Source organism: Laccaria bicolor, genomic scaffold (genome assembly GCF_000143565.1).
Source record: "Laccaria bicolor S238N-H82 LACBIscaffold_97 genomic scaffold, whole genome shotgun sequence".
Taxonomy (NCBI): Eukaryota; Fungi; Basidiomycota; class Agaricomycetes; order Agaricales; family Hydnangiaceae; genus Laccaria; species Laccaria bicolor.
The window spans coordinates 70,829-80,415 of NW_001889968.1; the positions used below are offsets into that span (position 1 = coordinate 70,829).

The 9,587-nt window shown below is 40.8% G+C and overlaps 3 protein-coding genes across 3 annotated transcripts; 2 read left to right on the plus strand and 1 right to left on the minus strand.

The window, feature by feature from the left end:
- Positions 1-817: 817 nt before the first annotated feature.
- On the plus strand, positions 818-2,480 carry LACBIDRAFT_318608 (uncharacterized protein; the record flags this gene model as incomplete). Its single annotated transcript, XM_001890445.1, has 3 exons — positions 818-1,292; positions 1,355-1,423; positions 1,486-2,480. 3 exons carry the CDS (start codon positions 818-820, stop codon positions 2,478-2,480), a joined length of 1,539 nt encoding a protein of 512 aa, XP_001890480.1.
- Positions 2,481-3,564: 1,084 nt separating this feature from the next.
- On the minus strand, positions 3,565-4,080 carry LACBIDRAFT_318609 (uncharacterized protein; the record flags this gene model as incomplete). Its single annotated transcript, XM_001890452.1, has 4 exons — positions 3,565-3,647; positions 3,700-3,807; positions 3,860-3,969; positions 4,022-4,080. The coding sequence occupies 4 exons, from the start codon at positions 4,078-4,080 to the stop codon at positions 3,565-3,567; spliced, it is 360 nt and encodes a 119-aa protein (XP_001890487.1).
- A 2,480-nt stretch (positions 4,081-6,560) lies between these two features.
- On the plus strand, positions 6,561-7,127 carry LACBIDRAFT_318610 (uncharacterized protein; the record flags this gene model as incomplete). The annotated part of the gene is made up of 4 exons (XM_001890446.1): positions 6,561-6,648; positions 6,703-6,744; positions 6,800-6,868; positions 6,919-7,127. 4 exons carry the CDS (start codon positions 6,561-6,563, stop codon positions 7,125-7,127), a joined length of 408 nt encoding a protein of 135 aa, XP_001890481.1.
- Between the last annotated feature and the right edge of the window lie 2,460 nt (positions 7,128-9,587).

Below are 9,587 nucleotides of genomic sequence, written 5' to 3' on the forward strand. Positions count from 1 at the left end.
TGGTTGAGTTGAGAAGTGGGATGTTAGTAAAAACAGACTTAAAGTGGTGAACATAACAGAGAGAAGTGGGGTGTTGGTAAAAACAACCTTAGAGTGGTGTGAACATGACAGAGAGAAGTGGGATGTTGGTGAAAACAGACTTAGAGTGGTGAAAATGGCAGATAGAAGTGGGGTATTGGTGAGAACAAACTTAGATGAGTTTTGAGGGGAAAAAAAAGCAATGTACAAAATGATGAGAAAACTGCACCAGAAAAAACAAGTTTTTTTCTTGAAACTGGGACCCCAGATACCCCGTGACACTGGTCAGATATGTTTGAGCCATGTGACAAGGCTAAAAGATTTTTCAACAGTGTGACATGCTTAGAATATATCTGATTGATGTCACACCACTGAAACATTTCTGGCCAGTTAGACTTGGCTCAAACATTTCTTACCAGTCTGACACACTTCAAACATTTCTTACCAGTCTGAACCCCTTCAAATATTTCTGACCACTTTCACTTGACTAGGATATTTTTGAACACAATTTATTTACCCAAACATTTCTGGTCACAATATTACAGGTCAAATATTTTCTACCCAATCCAATATTATATTTTCTCCCAAAGGCAAAAAAATAAATGGCCACACAACCTATTAGCCTGGATACATTCTTACATTTTACAAGGCTAATAGCTTGTTCAAGGTGGGTGACTGAAGTGACTTTGCCAACAAGACAGTCGATGCCGCTCTTCAGCTCAAATTCTGTACATTTTCTAAACGTGACTTGGTCTACCGCATCGCTGGTTTTCAACGTGTCTACCTTGAAACTCTCGCCATGTTTGATTGGCACACCAAATGGGCATTTCGTCTGAACGAGCCTACTGGGAAGATCCACGAAGTGGATGAGTCCATCAAGGGTGCAATCACAGACAGTACAGAATGCATTGCCATGCTCTACTGGGTTGGTGCACCTGGTTGGTATGTTTGTCCGCCAGCGAACCTGTCAACCAATATGATTATCCGCATGATTGTTCCACCTGGTTGGGAGAAGATGCCGGTCATCCGGGGGCGATTGCCGAATGACATGGATCCACGCGAGTTCACATACAAAGAATATCCTGGGACACCCTACCCCGCCATCATCACAGCATGTCCTCGAAGTGGAGAGTACGTTTCTGCATGCCAAAATTGGCGCAAGGGACATTTTGGTATCATTGATCCCCAGCCCGTTGTCATGCAAGCTATCAGTGGTGTGGCTGTAGTGGAGTCTTTTACCAGATCGCAAGAACCCAATGTGACACTCACCAATGGTAGGCTTTTTTTGTGTTTAAGTGAACAAACTCACTTACCCATGGTTGAATCTGTTTAGTAGGCTCATCTGGCGTCAATGCGAACACTACTGCCCAAACATCTGGCGTCAATCCGAACAATAATGCTCAAAGTAAGTTCCTCTTTTACAGGTTGTGTGGTGGTTATGATACTAATTCATTATTATTGAAATAGCTTCTGTCAATCATACAAAATTTCACGAGCCTGAACATTCCTTTGTCCCCCCGCAATCCCCCACATGGAAGAATGCCTTAGCGGCTGTGGATACAAACCCACGCTGCATCTCTTCTAGCCTTTCTGTGCGTAATTTGCATGGCTATCAATTTCCGGACCCCTTCCTTTTCATCAGTGGTAACCATAACAGATTGATGATCTTGGCCTGGTTAATGATGCGGGATCAGTGGCTCCAGTCCCTCGTCGGCGTTGACTCGACTCCACAACTGCCATCGCCTCAACATTGGCGCAGCTTTTTGCACGATTTCGCGAAGATAATGCAGTTGGTGCCTTCAGTCCCCTTGACGAGCAATGCCTCGTTCGGTGGCATGCAAAAGAATAAGGGAAAGAAGCCTAATCCTTCAAATCAACGTCATGCACAAAAAGCAAAGGAGGCTCAAGGGTCCATCTTCTCGAGTGCGGTGTCCATTGGTGATCGTCCAGGCACTGTTTACTGGGGTGACGTAGTGGCGATGCAAGGAAAAACTGATCATCTCTCCCTTCTCATGATGGCACAGGTGATCTGGAATGCTTTCGAACAAAACCTTCGCTATGAAGTATGCCATCTCGATCACTATCTTCTGCCCTCAGCGTGGGCCTCCGATTCTTCTGCTGGTGTCCGTGAGAATTTAATACGCAGCATTTTCCCAGAGGACAGTGATGGAGTTTTAGTTGATGGGGTTCCTCTCTTCATGCAGGGTCTTGTGGCAGAAAAGTGGCAGGATCGCTTGGCATATGTGGACGCCTTGCGGCGTTTGATGACAGTGTGGCCAGGTGATGGTGTGAGGAGATTAAAGGCACACTACCTTTCCAATTCAACCACACAGGCAGTGTTTGAAGAAACGGAACAAATGGTGGCCAGTCTCTACTGCCAAACATTCTTTGATTGCTTTGGCCATGCCCCATGCACCCTACATCAAATTCCTGGATTCACGGAAGGATCATCGTCAGGCTGAGCGACAAGGGGGGTGGTTGTTCACACGGTGGCACTTATTCGGATCATTGAAGTATACAGGCGGACTTTTACACAAGCGCTATTCTCATGTCATTCGTCTTTTGTGCTTTTGTTCTTGTTTGACACGAAACGTGGACTTGATTGATTGTATTGGTCAGATAAGGCAGATTGGAGCTGGAGTACTTCTTGCCGCCCCCCCCTCTTCATCTCTGACCCTCATGTTCAAGCACAAATCCTCCAATTCTCGTCCAGAGCTTCCAAGAAACTTGGTACCAGCTGGTTCATTCCAAACACACCGAGTGTACAGCACTGCACAGCCTCGGGCCAATGTCTATAAAAAGTGGAATGCTGCTGTTGCTCGTAAAAATGAAGCTGCTGCTATTTTGGCTAAGCTGGAAGAATTTGATATAAGTGAGGATCTTTTGAGAGAAGAATGGGCAGCACAAGTTGTTCAACAAACCAAGCCAAGTCCAAGGCAGTCAAAGAATTTGGCAAATAAGCTAATTCAAGAAATTTTAGAGTTGAAGGATGAGATGAGTGGAGTCAAAGCAGAGCTTTATAAACTTGAAACAATGGTTCACACTGGCAAATATGATGATGGCTGGGAGATTGCAGATGTTAGACTATCTATCAATGAACTAAAAGAGAAGTTCACCAAGATTGAAAAGTCAATAAACACCAAGTGCAATACTCTGGGAGCTGATGGGCAATTAAATCTTGAGCGCCTGCTTGGAAATAAATTTCTTTGTCTGCGTGTAAATGCCTTGGCTTTAAAACAGCATTACGAGTCCTCTGAGTTTATGAAGAGACTCGTTTATTACCCAGGATCTCAGGACTTTTTTCAGCGCGGTAACGCTGAAATTTGACTTTCTCCCACGAAAGTGATTTCTTCCCACAATCATCTGCTTGGTTCACCTACATGACTTTCCTAGTCTACTTGACCATTCCTTGATTATTACTGTCTTTTAGCCCTATCCAGGTTGTCGTTGATGTAGCTTGTGGCTAATATATTGCTCTATTTGGCTTCCAGACTCTGATGAATGAATGCATTGCCTCTATTTTCATGTTCATGCAACTCAACTTGTTTACATTGAAGGTACAACAATTAAGGTCCTGACAACTTGTGCAAATGAGCCCATGCTCTGGTGAAACAGGCCACAGGAATGTACTGAGCAGTTGGTGAGCATAAGGCAAAAAAGCGAAAATACAAACCTACTTACCTGGATGGGAACTCAACCATTTTGTAAATGGCTTTGTGGAGCATGTTTGTGGAGTGCATAGGTATTGAATTGAGTCCACGCCCATGCGAAATGGACCACAGGAAGGTACTGAACAATTGGTGAGCATAAGGCAAAAAAGCAGAAATACAAACCTACTTACCTCGATGTGAGGTTGACCGTTTTGTAAACGGTTTCATGGAGCTTGTTCGTGGAATGTGTAGGTATCGAATCAAGTCCACGCTCATGTGAAACGGACCGGGGATCAGGTCACTGAACAATTGGTGAGCATAAGGCAAAAAAGCGAAAATACAAACCTACTTACCTCCATGGGAAGTTGACTGTTTTGTAAATGGTTTTGTGGAGCTTGTTCATGGAATGCATAGGTATTGAATCGAGTCTGTGCTCAAGCAAAATGGACTGCAGGAAGGTACTGAGAAGTTGTGAGCATAATGGTGAATATTCCGGATCAAAGGAACGACTCACAAGTTGAGTCACGGAAATTTCGAAAAAGACGTACTTNCCCTGGCGGGGCTACCTTTCAAAATGGAAGGTAGCCCGCAAGGGGAAGTACGTCATTTTTGGGCAATGCCGTGACTCGTCTTTTTGCCCTTATGCCAACCTCTGCCCAGGACCTTCCTGTGCCTCGATTCGCTTCAACGTAGACTCGTTTGGATACTACTTCACGTCCCGAAAACGCTCCAAAAAACCGTTTACGAAACCGTCAACTCTTCGTGGAGGTACGTCTCTTTGTACTTTCGTGTTTTTGCACTTCTGCTAAACTCTGCCCAAGACCTTCCTGTGTCTCGATTTCCCTCAACGTAGACTCGTTTGGATACTACTTCACGTCTCGAAAACGCTCCGACAAACCGTTTATGAATCCGTCAACTCTTCGTGGAGGTACGTCTATTTGTACTTTCGTGTTTTCGCACTTCTGCTAAACTCTGCCCAAGACCTTCCTGTGTCTCGATTTCCCTCAATGTAGACTCTTTTGGATACTACTTACGTCCCGAAGACGCTCCAACAATCCATTTACGAATCCGTCATCCCTTCGTGGAGGTACGTCTATTTGTACTTTCGTGTTTTCGCACTTCTGCTAAACTCTGCCCAAGACCTTCCTGTGTCTCGATTTCCCTCAATGTAGACTCTTTTGGATACTACTACACGTCCCGAAGACGCTCCAACAATCCATTTACGAATCCGTCATCCCTTCGTGGAGGTACGTCAGTTTGTAATTTTGTGTTTTTGCACTTATGCCCTCCTCTACCCAAGACCTTCCTGTGGCTCGATTTCATTCAACGTAGACTCGTTTGGACACTACTACACATCGTGAAAACGATCCAACAAACCGTTTACGAATCCATCAACCCTTCGTGGAGGTACGTCTGTTTGTAATTTCATGTTTTTTGGACTTGTAATAAACTATGCCCAGGACTTTCTTGTGGCTCGATTCCCTTCAGCGTAGATTTGTTTCGATACTACTACACGTCCCAAAAATGCTCCAACAAACCATCCATGAATCCGACATCCCTTCGTGGAGGTATGTTATGAGTCCTTACGAGTTTACGAGTAAGACTCATTCTTTATCAACTGAGGACTTAGACAAATTTTTCATTGATTCATTCATTGATTTACCTTTCATCACCGCGGGAACCTTTTCTCTTAAGGAGAGAAGCAGCCATAAAATCAGGAAAAATGGCAAATAAATTGGCCAAAAATGTGTAGAAAATCAGAATATTGCTTAGTAAGTTGGAGAGGCTGTGTTCAGGGTTCAGGGTCCATATCCAAATATAGAAAGCTGTCTGAAAAATGGAAACAGATAGGTTGAGAAGCAGTGCAAAATAAGTGAAAAATAAGCATGGTATTCACCATTGCCATGATCATGAATGGGCTGTGTTCAGGGTTCAGGGTCCATCTCTAAAAATAGAACAAAGCCAGATAGATTGTATAACATGATTACAAAATATGCCAAAAAAGGGAAGAAAAATCGGAATGATATTTGCTGTTGTCGGGGCTGTGTTCAGGGTCCATATCTAAATATAGACAGAAAAAAAAACAACTCAGAGAAAACAGCTGGAAAATGAGGAAAAAGTGAAGAAACTTGTACACAATAATTTAGCTATATTTGGGCAGCTTCCCATATTTGGAAGTGTATCCTGGACCCTGAATACAGCCTCTCCAATAGTATAGCAACATTAAATATCAGAAATGTGATTATATCATCTGACTAGTCTTCTTTCTTATGCAGATATTGGTCAAAATACATGACTATTTTCAAAAAGTGTCCAATTTTTTCAGTATTTTGTGTTTTTCTCAATAAGGAATGATCTGTGTGACATTATTTATATATATTTGTAAAGCTAAGCAAAGGGGCTACAATTCTTGTTAATAAAGCTAAGTGAGAGGCTGTGTTTCTGGTACTGTGGGAAAATTGACCTGAAAAGGAAATTAGGGACAGTTTTATAGAGCATGCTGTTATATTTCTCAATGTGGTCACAAAATGTGACTAGCTATTTTCTTTCCTGAGATATATGCAAAGACACCTATTTATTCATGTTTTTATATATTTTTCTCAATAAGAAATCATCCTGGTCATATGATTTCAGTACATTTAGAAATGTATAAGAAGAGGCTATAATTCATGTACTGTGGGAAAAAGTTCCCAAATAAGGAATGTGGACATGCCCTAAACTTCCTGGGTACTTCAAAGCTTCTGGTAAATAATAGTAAACTTTCCCTTTTGAACTTGAACCACCATCATCTTGCTTTGCTGGCACCTTGTTCACTCCATTCTGAGTCAACCACTCATGCTACTGCTACAATTCTTTTTGCTATGGCTTCTAGGCCTTCTCTGCTACACTTCTATGCCCTCTGTATTCTCTTCCAACACCTGGAACATGCTCAGATCTGGAAATACTGGTGTTAGCTCTGAACTTGGTCATTTTTGGCCATGTAAGCCTATTTCTATATTTCTGTAGGTGCTCTGCTAATCTTTCTATATTCTAGATCAACAAACTCCCTGTTCTCTGGCTATTCTGAGCCCAGAAGGTATGTAACTTGCCCTTTTTAGTGCATATTCTCAAATTTAATATATTTAACCCAGAAAACACATCATTGGCTTTCTGCCAGTTAAATCCTATGGATTTCTATGCCACCTCTTCCTTAAACTATGGTAAGACCTTAGCTTGATCATATGTAACTCAGGACTGAGCAATCTTCTAGATCTTTTACACTGGGATCAAGGAAGTTTTGGCAACTACCTTGATTCCAGTGAGGTTGATTACAACCCTAACCCTTGGGCACCCTCTATAGTGATTGATCTCAATCCGAGCCCTTTGGCAGCCAACCATTTGGTTGAGCCTCTTCCATTCAACATGGTTGAGAGAAAAATACATAAATTATATAAGCTATGTCTGTTCCCTCAACCATAAATGGAAGAGCATATTTATTGTGCCTCTCAACCATAAATGGAAGAGTATTGAATGCCAAAAGGCCATGCCTCTCAACCATAAATGGAAGAGTATAGAGTGCCAAAAGGCCTTGCCTCTCAACCACAAATGGATGAGTACCCAAATATGAGATATGATGATATATATAGGCATACATCAGGAGTATCACCCTTACACTGGAATGCACAAAGCTCATGGTCAGAAACTTTGATTTTGAAAAATGATGGCTTTTCTACTTGTGTTGAACTTAGCCCTGAGCTATGTAAAAGTGACTACACATTTTCTGAATATTTAGATTTAAAACTTCATAAGTTGTGGTTGCATCTAAGATCTTCTCCACTCTTGGAATTATATGTTAGAGCTTTTTTGACTCTTCTCAGATTGTTTACCATCATTTCTCAAAGAGATCTGGTTGCAGTAAAATGCCAGGAACTTGATTTGAAATTGAAAAGAAATATATTGAGATCTCATGACTTTGCTACTCTTAGGAAAAGAATTTGGCGAAGCTCTAACTAGTTTAAACTTGGCAAATTACATTGGGTATTGAATATATTCCACCAAGTCTCAACTTTGCAGTAGTCAAAGTTCTCAACGTGAATCACGAAAAATTTGTGTATCAGGATAGTTGCTTTATCTGTAGTATTCTTTTTGGAACTGGAGCTTCCAGGGTTTAAACCAACACAAAGTTTCAATCCACATAATGACTTGGTAACTAAAAGTGAAATACTGGGGGGTGGCCCTGCAGGTATATTCTCAGCTGAGAAGCTTTCTTCATTTGCTATAAATGAGGTGAATACAGGAGGGATGTATAAATATTCAGACTATGTACCTGAATCTGAAGTCCATACATTGAAGAGTATCAAAAGTCCAACTTTACTTTGTAAGATGCCCCTTACAGAGCTCATTTCCCACTTGAGCATTCCTAACTTAAAATTTATTGCTCAATGCCATAACATCAAACTTCATTCCAAGTCAAAAAGCTTAGAAATTCAGAGCATTATTGAAAGTCACAAGTGTAAATCATGTAAAGAATATGTAGAAATATTTGAATTTATAGATGAGAAAGACGAGACAGAAAAAAAGAAAGCTATTAATTTAAATAAGTCAAAAAAATACCAAGAAAAAAGTCCAGAGAAATATAAGGCCAGCCACTTGGAGGCAGTTAAAAAACACCAAGAGAAAAGCCCAGAGAAATATAAGGCCAGCAACTTGGATGCAGTCAAAAAACATCAAGAGAAAAGCCCAGAGACATATAAGGCCAGCAACTTGGATGCAGTTAAAAAATACCAGGAAAAAAGCCCAGAGAAATACAAGGCCAGCCACTTGGAGGCAGTCAAAAAACACCAAGAAAAAAATGAAGAAAAATATAAAGTTTTAAACTTGGAAGCAGTAAAGAAATATCAAAATAAAAGCTTAAACCCAGAATTTCCTCCTTCAGCTCCTTCCCAAAAATTACTGCATCAGATATTTACAGATTTCTGTGAAGATATAGATCCAAATCAATTTGAGGAGTCTGGATGTGCAGTTTGTGGTCAGTTAACACCAAGTTCAACTCTCAAGAAGCTCTCAGAAATGAACTTGAACTTGGATATTCTGATTCAAGATGGTGTTACCCAAGTTGAAAGACAAAGTTACGAGTCCTCTGAGTTTACGAAGAGACTCGTTTATTACCCTTGATATCAAGGAATTTTTCAGCGTTCTAACGCTGAACTTTGCCTTTTTCCCACGAAAATTGATGGTTTCCCATGTTCAGGGTTTCAGGGTCTCTAGCCTTTTGTAGTCCTCTATGTTCAGGGTTTCAGGCACTCTAGCTATTTATAGGCTTCTTTCATCATTTTTGTAGTTGATAGTATCTGGCAATGGCGTGAAGTCTCACTCAATATTGTATTTTTGTGTAGATGGTATCTAGTAAATTGCAGCTTTGCTTGTGAATACATCAGTAGTGTTTTGAGAACTGATTATGTAATACATTATACTACAGTGCATTTAACTAAATTGCCTGCAAATTTAAAAGCTTTTTGCATTTTATTTGATGTAATTTGGAGTAGATATGGCAGAGTTGTAGGATTTTCTTTCAAAATCACTGGTAGAACCTGGGTGATGTGACACCAATTATGCAATATATACTGGTGATGGCATGGATTCTTGCTCAAAATGGTTGCCCATCAAACTGTTTGTGCATATTGAAGTTGAACCCAGTGATGTCACATTTTTTGAAACAAATACAAACAGAACTACCACGCACATGGTAAAATTGTTTGTACATATTGAAGTTGAACTCACGTGATCTGGGCATTTATTTTTTTCTTCTGCTTTATTGCTACCGACCGCTGACTGTATCTAATAGAAAACAACATTTGAAATTACTCAGATTGGCTGCCTGAGGTTCATTTAATACTAATGTTGCATATCATAGACATATTTTGAGCTTCAACGAGGACA